This window comes from Chrysochloris asiatica, unplaced genomic scaffold, assembly GCF_000296735.1.
Source record: "Chrysochloris asiatica unplaced genomic scaffold, ChrAsi1.0 scaffold00055, whole genome shotgun sequence".
NCBI lineage: Eukaryota > Metazoa > Chordata > Mammalia > Afrosoricida > Chrysochloridae > Chrysochloris > Chrysochloris asiatica.
In genome coordinates this window covers 1,653,884-1,670,935 of record NW_006408573.1, presented here as the reverse complement: position 1 = coordinate 1,670,935, position 17,052 = coordinate 1,653,884, and the positions used below count along the sequence as shown (strand labels likewise).

General features: G+C 41.2%; 2 protein-coding genes across 2 annotated transcripts in view; one reads left to right on the top strand and one right to left on the bottom strand.

Annotated features, from left to right (window-relative positions):
- The first annotated feature begins 2,055 nt into the window (after positions 1–2,055).
- Positions 2,056–7,523, top strand: AKTIP (AKT interacting protein). The gene is made up of 9 exons (XM_006863519.1): positions 2,056–2,097; positions 2,987–3,192; positions 5,317–5,381; positions 5,470–5,570; positions 5,958–6,046; positions 6,122–6,220; positions 6,318–6,425; positions 7,197–7,257; positions 7,416–7,523. Exons 1-9 carry the CDS (start codon positions 2,056–2,058, stop codon positions 7,521–7,523), a joined length of 879 nt encoding a protein of 292 aa, XP_006863581.1.
- Positions 7,524–9,571: 2,048 nt separating this feature from the next.
- Positions 9,572–17,052, bottom strand: part of RBL2 (retinoblastoma-like 2 (p130)) — a 79,307-nt gene continuing 71,826 nt past the window's right edge. The window contains exon 22 of the mRNA XM_006863518.1: positions 9,572–9,742. Coding sequence (XP_006863580.1) covers positions 9,572–9,742 — 171 coding nt within the window. The remainder of the gene's footprint in view (positions 9,743–17,052) is intronic.

Sequence of the window (17,052 nt, the reverse complement as noted above, 5' to 3'; positions counted from 1 at the left end):
CAAGAAATGGTTTTCTGTTAAATCAGGTGTGCTCTAGTCTAGAGAGTTACTGAGTGCAGTCGATTCAGATCTGACTCATAGCGACCCTGTACAGGGTTTCCGAGGGATTAGAAAGCCTTAACACACTCTCAATCTATACAGTGGTGCTGTACAATAAGGTTGGATCTGAAAACCAACATTGTTTCTATTTGGGCTAAACACAAACATATACCACCACCACCCCATTTTTGATGTCCAGCTATTTTCATCTGTGTCATGGTTACCTTTAAAGACAGATTTCCCGAAGGCTGTTGCTACTTAATTGGATGTAAGTCTACAGGTCAGTGGAAGAACCAGGTTCCTCATTCCTTAGATTTAATTACTGGGTAGCATTATCTCTTGGAAAGCCAAACAGCAATAATAGGCCTGGTGGAGTATAGGGCACCTTGTACCCACCCTTGGAAGTCAAGTGAGTTAGCATACAACTTATAGAGAAGTTTAGTACTTTACCCTCTGCTGATCGGCCATGAATTTAGTATAGTGTTAAGTTTTGACCCGAGTTTTCACCTGCATCCTTTTTATTGTTATGAGTCAGGCTGCTAATCTCACGGTCAGCAGCTCCTAACTACCAGCTGTTCCTCTGGAGAAAGATGAGGCTTTCTGCTCCCACAAAGATATACAGCCTTGGAAACCCTATGTAGGATCGCTATGAGTTGAAACTGACTCCATGGCACACCACCACCACCCCCCCAAGGAGGAATTCAGAGGTCTGTTTTAAACATTACCATAGAGCACAGAAGTTGCTGTTCTTACTGCTCAACTTGGCTTTTCCTTTGCTGCTTCCTTCATATTTTTAGTAAATGACCTACTGACTTTGTGACCTCTGAGATATGTTCTCTTATCCACTGCTTGAATCACCCGTGGCTTGAGAAATGTCTTTTTTGCACTCCTTGTTGCATCAATATGTACTGCTTAAATGCCTAATCATGCAGTTTCCATATTTTTAGCAGTTGAAAAGGCAGTTTGGTGGGAATGATCCTGACAGAACACAGCTCTGACTGCCGTCTTATCAAGATACGTATGCTCTCTCCTCCCTCTGCTGCTGTTTCTGTCTTTGGCTACTAGTTTCACTGGAGGGAGTAATTCCGTATTTGAGACAACTAATTTAAAACACTTCTAATCAGCCACCTTGAATCCTTGTCATTTGTTTCCATAATTCTGGGAACAGTGATACAACTATTGACTTTGTGGGTACAGTGCATTCTGAACCTTTCTTTTCCAAGAGTGAAATGCCTAGATTTTATGCTAGAAGCAGCTGTTGTGGTCCATTATCTTTTGAATGTTTGTCACTAAAGCCAAATTATCAATGAATATTCTGAACCATCGACAGGGACTCTGATGAGTCTCTACAGTGTTGGGGGCAGGGGTGGGGGGAAGGAGTTGGAGCCAGAAGAGAAAGAAACTATGAATTTCTGAAGATATTTGAAGACTTTTTTTCTTCCCCTCTTAGATTTAGAACTGTATGTTACACAAGAGGGAACTTCAAAACGCTTGTGGAAAAATGGAATAAAAAGAGAATGGAGTTTTTCCATGAACTTCTTGAAGCCCATTCATATACCATTGCATTGTTAATCTCTATTTAGAGCAGGGGTGGGGAACATCAAGGTCCATGAAATCATTTGGTCTGGGACCCTCAAGCAACTGGAGTTCCAGCTATCACATTGTTGTTGTTAAGTACAATGGAGTCGGTTTTGACTCATAGTGACCTTGGTATAGGGTTTCCAAGGAGTGGCTGGTGAATTTGAACCACTGACTTTGCAGTTTGAACCAGTCTTGCAGTCCAGTACATTATCCCATAGCAGACTAATTTTTAAGTTGATGATTTTGTATGGCCTAAGAATGATGTTATAAATTTCGCCAGAAAAAAGGTTCCCCACCCCTAATTTAGACTGTCATATTTAGAGTTTAAGCATTTCAGAATTCTTAAAATTGTTGGTGGTCTGTTTTTGTTCCTCCTGTCTCTTTGAAGGTAAAGTGAATGCTGAGGACGGGAATTTCTTGGTTGGAGTGCACGTTATGAACCCTTTCTGGAGTATGTCTACAAGCTCTGTACGCAAAGTAGGTATAGTCGAGAAGATGAGTGAGGAAATGCATTTGCTTCTCCATCAGAGAAGAGGCCCAAGTGATTGATACCAAAGTTGCCTGGAATTCTCACAGTATTACCAGGGCTTTCTAGATTAGACACAGCTGTGAAATAAGTATTCTGTTAGCTAAAGTTGGTTTCTGAGATTGAGGTTTATGTCCCAAATAGAAATTATCCTCGTAATCACAGTTTCAAGAGTAGCTTGATTTAGTCTGTAGGGGTATACATGATGTTTGTGACACATCATTGTAGTAGGTTTTCTACTAAACAAAGTTAAGGCTCATGGTTAGAGAAGCCTTGGGAAAGGCTAGTCCAATATGAGCAAGTCAGACTTGAGGGCACTGGTTGAATTTTTCTAAATAACATTTTTGTTGTTGTTGTTGTAAAAATACTATATTTTCATGTTGTGAAAGCTTAAATTATGCAGACAAGCCAAAAGAAAATAGTCCATAATTCCACCTCTAAGAAACATCTGTTTGTTTCTATGTACATTTTATATTTTGTTTTCAACCTTTGGTTGGACTCGAGCCAAGGAAGCACCTCTGAGACAATAGGCTAGCTCTGTCTTTGACGAAAGAGAGCAGTTTATGCTGATGATCTTCCAAATGTGGAAACATACCCGTTAGGAACAAGATCAAAATCAGACCCAACTTAAGCAAGAGACTAGCCTCTTTCTTAGCTTCTAACCCAGGTACTAACTTCAGCCATCATACTCTATACTTTATGTTGAACTTCTTAGCACCTGAACTTCCCTAGTCTGTAGGTTCAAGGACGCTTTTCTAGGTCTTGTACAGTGTCTGATTCCAACTATTACGTCATGGAGTTAAGATTGTACTCATCCTAACAAATATTCATCTTGAATAGCGATCTGATGGTGAAGAGAAGACGGTAACAGGGGACCTGAAAACCAGTCCTCCACGCACTGCTCCAAAGAAACAGCTGCCTTCTATTCCCAAAAATGCTTTGCCCATAACTAAGCCCACATCTCCTGCCCCAGCAGCACAGTCTACAAATGGCACACATGCTTCTTATGGACCCTTCTACCTGGAATATTCGCTTCTTGCAGAATTGTAAGTTCCCAAGGTATTTGGTTGCATTTTTGAGTGATCTTTGAAGGCAAAGAATGTAATTTATTCTGATGGATTCCGTAAATGGCAGTCATTTCATTTTAAACCTCAGCTCACATCTGCACTCCCTCCCATATTAGCCTTCATGTGTGTAGTGAACTATTGAGGCAACTGTGTAGGATGAAATCTGTCCTACCTAAGACCTAGCTATTTATATAAATATATTCTTGTGCTTGGATAAATCCGATTTAAAAGCAGATGTGTGCCTTAGTTTCCATGTCTATTTTGGAAACCAAGAGGAGGAAGAATCTAAACTTAAGAACCGACAGTAGGCCAGAAGCTTCCTTCTGAACTTTGAGGTGAACCAGTTGTTCCTTGGGTCAGACTCACTACCTTGTAGGAGGCATCCAGACAGGTGGACCACCACCTGAGGGAGGTAGTCCTTGTAGGAAGAGGTCAGGAAGAAGCCAATCCTTAGGAATCAACAATGGAAAGAACTAGAGAAATTGGCTTGGAGAAGAGAAAACTTAGCAAGTAGTTATGAATACTTTTTCCATCTATATGAAAATCTGGCATTAGAAGGAAGATTTGACTTACTGTTGTATGATCCTTGATGGCAGAACTAGGCAATTCAGGGAGAGATTTAGACCTCATGTAAGAAAGAACTAGTCACAGAAGTCAAAAATTGGATTAAAGTTGCACATATCTATAGAGTGCTGAATGGTGATGTCATAGCACCTGGCACATTATGTTGTTGTTGTTATGTGCCATGGAGTCAGTTCCGACTCATAGCAACCCTGTACAGGGTTTCCGAGGCTATAAATCTTTATGGGAGCAGAAAGCCTCATGTTTCTCCCGTGGAACAGCTGGTAGTTTGGAACTGCTGTCCCTGAGGTTTGCAGCCTGATTCGTAACCACTACGCTACCAGAGCTCCTTGGTATATTATAGGACTCAAAATTAAGTGAATTTAGATGGCATTTGACTTGAACATTTGTTTCAAAAACAGAACATGTGGAGAAATCTCAGTGTCCATCATTTAAAGCTCGTATATATATGAAGTTATTTAAAACATCCTCTCTCTCCCCTCAGTGTAGTAAAGTGTGATGATGGGCAGAAGGTCTGAAGGCCTAGTGTAATGGACTGGGTGTGATTTCATAGCACTAGTCCCTTCAGCTTTATAAGTGCTGCCTTGTGTTTGTGGTTGGGCAGGGAGATGGGACAGACTTCTATTGTTGTGATTAAATCTGCTCTCTGCACGAGACCACAGAATTGCCTTTTCTGGCAGATCACACTGGTAGATCATCTGCTAACGACTACTGTTGACATGTTGGGTTTTGATGACTGAAAAGTGGAATAGGTAACTACTTTAAAAAGGCGAAGAGTAAGCAAGTACCAAAAACCATTAACAATGTTCCAATACAGACTTTGATAAATTTCAAGATTGGCAGCTTAATGTTTTCAGGTTCTAGGAAAGCATTGCTTTTTTCAAGGTCTGGCCACAGCCTTACTTAGTTAGGCTCATAGCTGCAGGGAACAGGGCCGAATGGCTGTCAATGGGTAACCAGATTCCAGAAAAGCCTGAGAAACCGGGCTAGAGGTGCTCTTGGCTTCCCTTGTTTTCCTTAATCCCCATTGGTCACCCCCAGCAAGGCCCACAGAGTGGGAGACTTGGGAGAAGAGTGCAGTGCCAGAGCCTTGCACTGGGGCCTGCCTCTACGAAACAGCACTGCGAATCTAACATCTGCCCAAATGGTACCTACAGGATGACTCCCACTGTGGAATTTTTACTTAATTACCGAGAGCTGCAATTTAAAATGACTCTGAATATCTGAGTGAGATCTGTCATAGATAGTCCTGCAAGCAATAGTCACTTTACAAAAACTCTCATTTCCTTAGATCAGTCTGCACTGTTCTAATGACCTATAGACTGATTTCCAAGATGGTGGGGCCTTGCTTTGGTGGGCCATTCCCCGGGCAGCACTCAGTGTGAGTGTGCTGGGACATCAGTCAGCCCTGGAGAGACGGTTCTGTGTCTCTGGAAGTGATGGTGGGGTGGTTTTCTCTGTGTGTGTGTGTGTGTGTGTCATTGCTATCCATACACGTGAATTATTCTGCTTCTATTTTAGTACCTTGGTTGTGAAGCAGAAGTTACCAGGCATCTATGTGCAGCCATCTTACCGCTCTGCGTTAAGTAAGACAAAGATTCTTTCTTCCTTTCTAGTCTGTCTGGTTCCCCTGACACAAATGTAAACCTTGACTGATTTTATTTTTTACTGTAGTGTGGTTTGGAGTAATATTCATACGGCATGGTCTTTATCAGGACGGCGTATTTAAGTTTACAGTGTACATCCCTGACAACTACCCAGATGGGGACTGCCCAGTAAGTAGGAGATAAGTGTGGCTGTGCAAGCGCTTAGCTAATGCCTTTATGATTTTGATTTCAGTTTCCCAAAACGCCTATCTTTCCCGTACTATCAGGGCATCCTTTACCATTAGCTTTGTTTCTCTGGAAGCCATACCACAGCATATGCTGTGTGAGTGATGAGCGTGTGCTCTGAGGGAAGAGAGTGACTGTTTCCCTCTTCATTGCAAATTCAGTTTTATGAGGGCATGGTCAAAGTAGCTAAGTATTTTGAGGCAGCTCTTTGATTTTTCACATTATGACTGCCTTGTTCTCCTGAAACTCTTGTTATGACTATTCTGTGGGTTTAGTAGGCTTGGTGTTCCTCCACCGCTTCCAGTAACGGATATGTTTCTTTAAATGTAGCGCTTGGTGTTTGATATTCCTGTCTTCCACCCGCTGGTTGATCCCACCTCAGGTGAACTGGATGTGAAGCGAGCATTTACAAAGTGGAGGTTAGTAAGTAGTGTTTCTTCTAATGACACTTTGCAGTAGGAGGAAACATCAGTAATCATGCTGTTTCCCTTTAGGCGGAACCATAATCATATCTGGCAAGTATTAATGTATGCAAGGAGAATTTTCTACAAGATTGACACCACAAGTCCCCTAAACCCAGAGGCTGCCGTACAGTACGTTACTTTTGCTTTGTTGTTTACAAACCATTTGGAAATGCCATTAAGTTGGATTAAGTTGCTAACTCTTTTTATTCTTTATACTTTACCACAGGTACGAAAAAGATGTTCAACTTTTTAAAAGTAAAGTGGTTGACAGTGTTAAGGTGTGTGCGTCTCATCTGTTTGACCACCCTAAAATAGAGGACCCCTACGCCATTAGGTAAGCGGGGCTTCGTGCTGATGAACTGCCCTCTGAGTGCTTTGCTTCCCTTTCCCAGGATGGTGGTTTGACAGGGAAGTGCATAATAATCTGCTAGCCTACAGCCTTTATAGCTGGCTGTCCATTTGATATCTGATGCCTATTGGACTCAAAATGTTTACATTATGTGGCACATTGTGCCGATAGCAAGGTATGTAGTGACTCTGGTTTTCGAAGGGTCCTGTAATGTGCCCATTTATTCACATGTCAGACTTTTCAGCGAGCAGTTTTAGCTAGAGTCCCTCTTGAGCAGCCACATTGACATTCCTTCAAATTTGGTGACAGAAAGGAAGTGAACTAGTGTGTGAGGTGATGAGCTCACAGAGACTGATTCTGGAGAAAGTGTCTGGGAGAGCTGGGGACTGACCTCTTTGGCACGTTGGTGCGGCATGGCAGGCAGCTCTGTATAGTCAGGAGCATGGGCTCTGCACATGGATTGGCTGGCTTTTAGCTTTGGCGACACAGCAACTTGACTGTCCCTGACTTTATTCCTCTTTAAGTAACAGTACTGGCGATTGTTGTGAGGCTTAGCTGAGAGAACCCATGGAAAGTGCTCTATACGGGCTAGTGGCACTGTAGGACTGCTAGCCGGAAGGCTGCAGTTTAAACCACTCTAAAAGTACTGTTCCTGGTTTTATTTGTTGGGAGGAACTGACTTACTGATTGAAAAATTGATGTTATTAGAAATACAGTCAGCCCAATGCAGTTTTTAATACTTCTCTCTCCCTTGAGCTTTTCTCCGTGGAATCCATCTGTACATGATGAAGCCAGAGAGAAGATGCTGACTCAGAAGGTAAGTGGATAACCATTGCTCAGGTGGTTAGTTCACTGTGTCTTTTCTACAGTGTCTTAATAGGAAACCACTGTAAACAATAACTTCTGGGGCAACAAGTCTGTGTAGAACTTTCATCAGTAGGTTTTTTAATGTCTGTTTTTTATTGTGCCTAGAAGAAGCCTGAAGAACAGCACAATAAAAGTGTCCATGTTGCAGGCCTGTCGTGGGTAAAGCCTGGCTCAGTACAACCTTTCAGTAAAGAAGAGAAAACAGTAGCAACCTAAGAGGTGGTGAATCTGGTGCACCGCGCACTTTCCTGCTGGACTCTGGCCTAGTTAAAGCTGACCAATGGCAAAGGACTGCCTGAAGAGTAAAACTGTGTGGACAATGACTGCGACCAGTGTTTTCCATATATGCTTAGCTTCCAACAGCAGGTTTTGGAAACCTCTCTTTAAATAATGCATTACTTCTGTCAGAAGTGTCTTTAGGGTGGTTATCTAGTTCAGTACTCCAAATTGTTGGGGGCCTTGAGTCTTAATATTTTTCTGAATACAACACTAAGGTAAGTTGCATTTATTGAAACTAATACTAGAGTAGGCAGAGTCCAACACTACTTAATGGTTTTTTAAATCAGTGGTTTCGGTTGTATGTGTTAGGATGTGGAGAGAGCCAATTCCATAGCTCAGCACTTTGAAGCAGATCATTGAAGCTCAGTCCTCAGACTACTGTCTGACTGATTTATAAACCGCTGTCACTGAGGGTACCTAGTAGTTGAGGGAGAGGAAACCAGACACTTACTCGTAGTTTTGTTTTGTTTTGTTTTGTTTTAAAGCAAATTACACTGTATTTTTATGGTGGGAGGGAGAAGTGTTAAAACGGTTTCTAATGAAGTCAGGTATTTAAATGATGAATGACTAATGTGTTAGTAGAGACAAAATAAACTAATAAATGATTGTTTTTTGTCGTCTATGCAGGAAACTAAACACTTCTAAATATAACTAAACAGATTAATATATAAATGCTTTATTGAAAAATACTTATTTTCATATAAAATTGCAGTAGCAGAATCTTAAGAGCTTTTATAAATATTTCTGTAGAACACTACTCTCACTGAATAGTGTCAGTTCCGTATGTCTTGGAGCAATATGAAGTTACCTAGTAACTTTGTTTATACTGATTCAATTTACAATTGAATTTTCTCCCTAATAGATAAATTCAACTTTAAAACTGCTGGGAAAATAGGAGTGATTACTAAAGGTATACATAGATAATTCAATTGCTGTTAAATATCACTTTCTAAGTTGTATAAATGTACTATGTACTAACAAAGACCTAAATTCTCCAATCTTTTTTTTTTTTTTTTAACTGCCAGGAACATACCCAGAGATCCTTAAACTATATCACACCGTAATAGACACGTCTTTTGTTTAACTGCCTCCTAAAGGAAGAGGTCATAATTGTTCACATTAACACCCTTAATTCAACTTGATTTAAAATCTTTTTAGCCAGTTGATCCCTATATAAGATCAACAGAAAATTGGAGAATTTAAAATACATGCCCAAAAGGTGGCTACTAGCGCTTTAACAATGAGCTTTTAAAAAGTAGAAAATGATAAAAGATACTGAATGTCTAGCCTAGAAGTTTTGTACTTCATAAAATTCACATTGTAGAAAGTGCCATCACAAATATACAGCAAAGTCTGGGTGTAAAAAAAAAATGCTTTTTACAGTCCTAAAGTGCCACTTGGTATACACGTTCACTGACTCATCGCACAACGGAACGAACAGACACTCACATGGTGCCACAGCTACCGAGAGCCCGCAGCTACTGCTGTAGAGCCGCTGAGTCTGGGCTCCCCTGTTCTGTTTCAGAAATGCAAACACCTCACACTCCTGCAAAGTGATGGAGGACAAAATACCCTAGTTTTGTTTTGCATTTCTTGACGACCAGAGCTGACCACAAAACAGGTAGGAATGAATTTGAAATACAGTTCCTCTCTTGGAGAGTATGTCAATAGAAACTCCTAATACACATATTTGAGCATGCTTTGCTCTGTACAATACTTGTGAAAACTTTGCCAAATAGTTAAAAATCCAGTTTTGGATTCTAAGCAGCCTTGATGGTAAGCACTGAATGGTAGGGAAAAAGACAGGTGGGATGAATAAAAATGTTGTAAGGACACTGGAAGGCCTAAGTTCAGATGCTCATGGAAGCACCCCTTCACACTTGTACTTGAGTGACTAGTTGAGTGGCCTCCCAACCTAGTGTGCGTGAAATGCTGCTGCCAACCAGAGTCTGCGAAAAGACAGTTCCACTTCAGGAAGACTAACCTCAATGGGAACCCCGGTCATTTGCGACATCTTGTAGACGGCGTAATAAGGCAGAATGATTCTCTGAGCAAATTCTTTTGGCAGGTGATTCACTTCCATCTTCCAAGTGAATCCCTCTCTTTTTGGTTGGAGTTTCTCCTGTCCGTATCATACTGTTAATTTCCTTCAGTGTCTAGGGCGGGGCGGGGTGGGGGTGGGAGGGGAAACAATAGACATAAAGACTTTAAAATGCTCCAATCAGTTAAACAGGTCATAGAGAATACAACTACTAAAAGATACACCCTAATAACTTGTAGCTAGGAAGACTATCTGGGGGTGGGAGCAGAGTATTTCTAACAAAGTCCGTAGGTAATTTTGATCTACGTGTTTTCACAAAGTGTAATAATTATGGAATATCATGTTGCTTTGTCACATCTAATTGTGTGTGTTGTTTTGTTTAAAGCAGTCAGCATAAAGTGTACACCGTTACACCCCTACCCCCTTTGTTTAGTTAGAGTTACTCACTTTTTAGCAGCCCTTCTCAACTGGGATTTCACAGAGAAGCTAGCTGTAACTCCCTAACGTGTCCATAATCTAGGACGGTACAAGTCAGGAGTCATTCTTGGGAGAACTACAGACATTATGCAAACTAGCTTTTGTGCGGTGTTGTGTGGTTCAGCTGAGGAGCGTGATGGAGAAAGGGCCTGCTGGTACAGGGCCTTCTGCACTGAGCTCTCCAAACCCCCAAAGTCACCGAGCTGACTATTTTCTGGTTGCATACTTGTTTAAAATATTTTTTCATGTGATGCGTCATTGTCCATGTTCCCTTATAGAAAGTATAATAAGCATATTCACCTATTCATTATATAAAATAGATGAAAATACAAAAAGTACAGTGAATTCCCACATACCCATCACCCCACAGTTGTCCACTCTATTTGATCTATAATCCTGCTCACTTTTTACAGTAAAGTTTTTCTGCATTGTATAACAGTCACGCTAAAATATTCCCTTATTTCCCCTTACAGCCAACCCACCCTCAGACAACCATTTCTGGTTCTTTATCCCTATTGTTGTTATGTGCCATCGAGTCAGTTCTACCTCAGAGCAACCCTGTAAATGGTTTCTAAGGAGCAGCTGGTAGGTTTGAACCACCGACCTTGGAGTTCAAACTGACCTTGTGGTCCAATGCATTATCCTGCAGCACCTTACCAGGACTCATATTCATGCCTTTTCCAGAAAGTCAGAATTGGAACCCATATGGTAAGTGAGTGTCGTTCACTTACGCATTAATGCGCTTGAGAGAGACTTGATTATATCAAGTGTTAGGTGCTATCAAGTCAATTTAGCAATACAATATGACAGCATGAAACTGGTTTACAATGTTCTCTAGCTGTAGTTTTTATGGGAACAGATGGCTAGGTCTTTCTCCCACGTAGCCACTGGGTGGGTTCGAACTGTCAACCTTTTGGTTAGCAACTGAGTATGTGAACTGTCTCACCACCAGGTCTCCTATACTGTATCAGTTGTTCCTTTTTATTGGGAATTAGTAGTCTGGATATACCACAGATTTTAGTTAGAGGAGGATTTGGGTGGTTTTCTACTTTTGGCAAAAAATTAATATATGTGTTTCTATTCGAATATGAGTTTCATTTCATTAGGGTGATAATTACCCTTAAACCATTTTTCATTTCTACCAGCAATGTATAAAAGTTCAGTTGCTCCACACTCCTGTCAAAATTTGTTAGTTGTTTTTAAATGTCACCCATGATAAGGATGTGATATGTCAAGTGTGTTCCAATCTTTTGCCCATTTAAATTTTTTATTTTCTAATTGAGATTTGATGATTCTTTATATTAGATGCTGATGTTGTTAAGTGTTGTGGTGAGTTGGCTCTGACTCACAGTGACTATGTATATGGTTTCCAAGGAACCACTGCTGGGTTTGAGCCACTGACCTTTGGGTTAGCAGTCCAGTGCTTATCAGGCTTAATTTTAGTTCTGTAATTCACTTGAGTTAATTTTTGCATATGGTATAGCACATAAGGGTAAAAGATGAGGCTTTCTATTCCTGCAAAGACTTATAGCCTTGGAAACCCTAACCAGGGTTGGTATGAGTAGAAACTGATCTGAAGGCACTTAATAACAGAGGGCATAAATGGCTGGTTTCTGCATCTGGTTATCTGTGGGGACAGACCTAGGATCGGTCATTGACTCTGGAGAAGTAAGAGTGCCTTGGTTTTGGAATTCCAGGTCACATGTGAGAATCTGCTGATGCGCAGGGGCTGGTTAGACAGAGAAGACTAACCTGAAAAGGATGTCCTGAAACGGACCTTTCAACTAGTCTCAGAAAACATGACTTTTCAGGATTGGCTGGTACAAAACCCTGATCACAGAGACTCAGAAAGCTTCCTGGTTGACAAAAATATCTGCTCTTGGGAGGGCAGAATACTCCTTGGGACATGCAGTCTTCATATTGCAGCCCTTCCCTACAGACTAAATCTGTAGTCATAGTATGGTAGAGAAAAAGCGAAGCTGTCAAGTTGATTCTAACTCATACACCCTATAGACAGAGTAGAACTGCTCCAGAGGGTTTGTAAGGCTGAAATTTGTAGGATAAGCATTGGGTTGCAAACGACAAGGCTGATGGTTTGAGCCCACCAGCAACACCGTGGGAGAAAGATGAGGCTTTCTGCTCCTGCAAAGATTTACAGCCTCAGACATTCTTTTCAGGTTCAGTGAGTCAGAACCAACTCTAAGGCACTTAACAACAATAATAATTTGTAGGAAAAAAGATGCCAACTTTCTCCTGCAGAGCAGCTGCTGGGTTCAAATGACCAGTCTGTGAATTAGCACCCAAGCATTTAATCATTGTGCCACCAGAGTTACTGAGCTATAAATTCTGTGAGTCATTCCAGCAAATTATTGAACCCAAAAGGTAGTAGGAGCAAGCAGGCCAGAAAGTAAGGGTTGAGCTTGCAGCTCACATCTTGAAGAGTTAAAAGGAAATCAATATTGAATTGATGGTCTGTGTCAGACTGCAAAGACGTTTGAACTGCAAGGTCAGTGGTTTAAGCTCACCAGCTGTTCCTTGGAAACCCTAAACAGGGACAGAATAGACAGTACAGCACTCAACAAGAAGTCAGAAAGTTGGTGTGTCGTGTGGACTCCCCAAACTTTCAGCAAGTGTCTGCCTATTTGGCAGTCTTAAAGACAAGTGTCCTTTTAACTTGTGAGCTCTGATGAGGTTCCAGGTGGATAGGGTCAAAGAATGCCCCAGGGGTGGCTGGCGATGAAGATGGAGAAGTGGGAACAGCTCAATCTCCACATTGTGGGGATTGGAGTCCTAACAGTCTTTACCATGCAACATCTAATTGTTGCTATGCCACCTGCTAAAAAAGCTTTCCTCTACTAAATTGCCTTGTACCTTTGGCAGAAATAAGTGGGTCTATTTCTGGGCTCATTTCTGTTCTACTGATCTACAATATAAACATGTAGATTATTACTATTATTATTGTAGCTTGCTTTCACATGTATATGATGTTATTGAAAATACCATGGCTTAGGGCAGGTGCATTTTAGTCCTGAAACTGACATCTTTGCTCTTCCAACACTTTATCAAGAGGTCTTGTGCAGCAGATTTGCCTAATGCAATATGTTTGATTTCTTGACTGCTGTTTCCATGTGTATTGATGGTGGATCCAAGCAAAATGAAGTCTTTGACAACTTCATTCTTTTCTTCATTATCATGAAGTTATTTATTGATCCAATGTTGAGGATTATTGTTTTCTTTACATTTAGGTGCAAACCATACCTAAGGCTGTGGTCTTTGATCACCATCCCTAAGTATTTTAAGTCTTTTTTGCTTTCAACAAGGAAGGTTGTATCATTTGAATCACAGATTAACTGATGAGCCTTCCCCCAATCCTGATGCCACGTTCTTCTTCCATTATTTGCTCAGCATACAGATTAAGTATGATGAAAGAATAAAACCCTGGCACACAACCTTTAGTGTACCATAGTTCTGTCTGAACAAACAAACTGCCCCTTGGTCTATGTACACATTCGTCATGAGCACAGTTAAGTGTTCTGGAATACCCACTCTCCACAGTGCTGTCCATAAGCCCCTGTACCGTCACTGAAGCACAGGTAAACATCTTTCTGGCATTCTCTGCTTTTAGCCAAGATCCATCTGACTTCAGCAGTGATATCTCTTGTTCTGATCTGGTTTGAACCTCTGGCAGTTGCCTGTCAACATACTGTTGCAGCAGCAGCTTTTGAATTATCTTCAGCAAAATTTTACTTGCATGTGATATTAATGATATTGTCAGATGATTTCCGCATTCCGTGTGTTACCTCTCTTTGGAATGGGCGAGATCCAAACAGCTGGCCAGGTAGCTGCCTTCCACATTTCTTGGCACAGATGAGTGAGTGCCTCCAGTGCTCCATCATTTTGCTGAACGGTTTCAATTTGTAGTCTGTCAATTCCTGGAGCCTTGTTCTTTGCCACTGCCTTCAGTACACATTGGACTTCTTCAGTGCTACCTCTTGAAATGGCTTAACATTGGGCATTTCTTTTTGATACAGTGACTGTGTATGCCTGCCATTATCTTATGATGTTTTCTGCATCATTCAATATTTTGCTGAAAGAATCCTTCAGTATTGCAAGTCAAGGCTTGAATTTTTCCTCAGTTCTTTTAACTTGAGAAATGCTGAGTGTGTTCCTCCATACTCTATCTGACAAAATTCTGGAGCTATTCATCAGGTTTCAAAATTGGGTATTCTGGTACTATACGGCAGTGTTTCCCTGCTATTCATAAGGATTACAGCAGCTAAACATTCAGGAGTAGTCTGCGTTTCCTCCTTTTACGTCTTCATCTGGAAGCTCAGCTGAAACCTGTCCACCATGGCTGACCCTTCTGGCATTCAGAATACTGGTGGCATAGCTTCCAGCATCACAGCAACACACAAGCCACAGTGTGATAAAGTGACAGACAAGTGGTAAGTTCATTGCTAGTATGTAAAAATACATCTAATTTTTATGAGGGTGAGTCAAAATTTATTTGCACTCTGGTTGTAGATTTTATTTTAATCCACATATAGAAAAGACAAATACATAATTTTCGTCATAATCTCCATGTTTTTCAGTACACTTTGTTCATCTGTCAACAAGTTTTTGCATTCCTTTAAAAATGTTTTAGCTGAGGTGGGAGCCACGAATGTACCTCTGTCTTCAGTTCATCAGAGGTGAATATTCATCCTCGGAGGGCTGCTCTCAGGGGACCAAACAGGTGGAAGTCCCATGGAACAAGACCAGGACTAAAGGGAAGATATTTTAACACCTCAAAACGTAGTTTTTTCAGAGTGTCAACAGTGTGGGCAGAGGTATGCAGACATGCGTTGTCATGCAAGATCACAAAGCCCTTGGATAACAGTCCTCTGTTTAATCCAAAGTTTAGGCTTCAGCTCTTCAGTGATCATCTCACTGTAATGAGCACTATTGATTGTTGAACCTTTTTCCTGACAGTGTTCCAGTAGTGGCCCTTGAGACTTCCAGAAAACTCTAAGCATCAATTTCCAGCTGATGGTTGTTTGAACTCTTTATTGGTTGACAATTGAGGATGTTTCCATTCCGTACTCCGTAGTTTACTCTCAGGCTTGCAGTGATGATTCCATGTCTTGCCACAAGTAACGTTTTTTGTTTTTTGTTTTTTTAAGAAACTTTTACCTTCGAGTGTGAGTCCAAATTTTATTTACAGATGTCCAAACCGCATCTATTTAAGCTCCTCTGGAAGTTGTTTCAGTACTCATCTTGCACAAACTTTTCAAAACCCAGGTCTGTCGTGGATTCTTTCAATTGGCAGATCCACGGCTGATTTGCAAATGATTTACCACATAATCCACTGCCACTCGTCTAGTTCACAGAATCATTTCACGTGCACACTCAGTGCTGTCATCAGACAAGGACAAGCATTTTCATATAACCAGAGTTGGGTTGTGGGTAAATTTTGACTCACCCTCATATATTTATCATTTATTTTGTTATCTTACTAATTGCAGATTATTAATTATTACAGATTCTTTTTTCTATATAGCTAATCATGTCATCTGTGAATAGAGAGAGTTTTATTTTTTTCTTTCTAGTCTTAGTGCCCTCACCTTACTTAGTTGTAGACCTTAGAGCCTCTGGTAGAGAATGCTGAGAGCAAACAGTTTTTGCCTTAGTCCTTATCTTAGGCATTCACAAGTAAGTGTGATGTTAGTTGTAGATTTTTAAAAAATATGTTGTCAGACTAAAGAGGTTAAGAGTTTCTATTATGGTATTTATGAAATTTTTTCTTCTAAAGATATATTTAATTTGTGGACGAGTGTATGAGAGATTGTATTATTTCTGTCTTAAATGTTTGATGGAATTCACCACTGACCTGATCTGGTACTGCAATTTTCTTTGTTGAAAGTTTTTGAATTACAAATTCAACTCCTGTAACAAATACAGGGCTATTGAGACTATCATTTCTTGAATGGGTTTTGGTAGTGTACTTTGTCTTTTAACTATTGAATTTATGTGCACAAAGTTATTCTTAACCCTTTATTGGAGTCCTGGTGTGGTGCTGTGGGTTAATGCGGTAGAGTGCAAAGTCGGTTTGAACCGCAAGGTTGGTGGTTCACGCGCACCTTCTGCTGCTCCTTGAAAACCCTATACAGGGTTGCTGTGGGTTGGGACCGATTGATTCGATGACACTTGACAACACTTTATCATCTTTTCAAAATGTCTGTAGAACCTGTAGTGGTTTCTCTTCTCATTTCTGTTGGTAGTAACTTGTGATACTTTTTTCCCCAACTAATCCACCTAGTTTTTTTCATTTTCTAAAAAAAAAAAAGACCTAGCTTTTCTGTTTTGAAGTCTTGACTTTCTTTGCTATTTTTCAGTTTTTTAATCTCCCAGATTCTACCTTTCTAGTTTCTTAGTGTGACATTTCAGGTCACTAAGTAAGACATTTCTAACAGAGGTGTGTTGTTACGCGTGGTGGAGTCGGTTCCGACTCAGCGACCCTGTACACGGTTTCCAAGGCTGTAAATCCCTACGGGAGCAGAGCGCCTCCCCTTCCGTGTTGTGCTGGGGTTCCCGAGGCTATAAATCTTTACGGGAGCAGAGCACCTCCCCTTCCTTGTTGTGCGCAGGTGGGGGTGGGGGGGTTCCCGAGGCTATAAATCTTTACGGGAGCAGAGCCCCTCCCCTTCCGTGTTGTGCGCAGGAGGGGGGGGGGGGTTCCCGAGGCTATAAATCTTTACGGGATCAGAGCACCTCCCCTTCCGTGTTGTGCGCGGGGGAAGGGGGGGTGGGGTTCCCGAGGCTATAAATCTTGACGGGAGCAGAGCACCTCCCCTTCCGTGTTGTGCGCGGGAGGGGGGGGGCTTCCCGAGGCTATAAATCTTGACGGGAGCAGAGCACCTCCCCTTCCGTGTTGTGTGTGTGTGTGTGGGGGGGGCTATAAATCTTTAC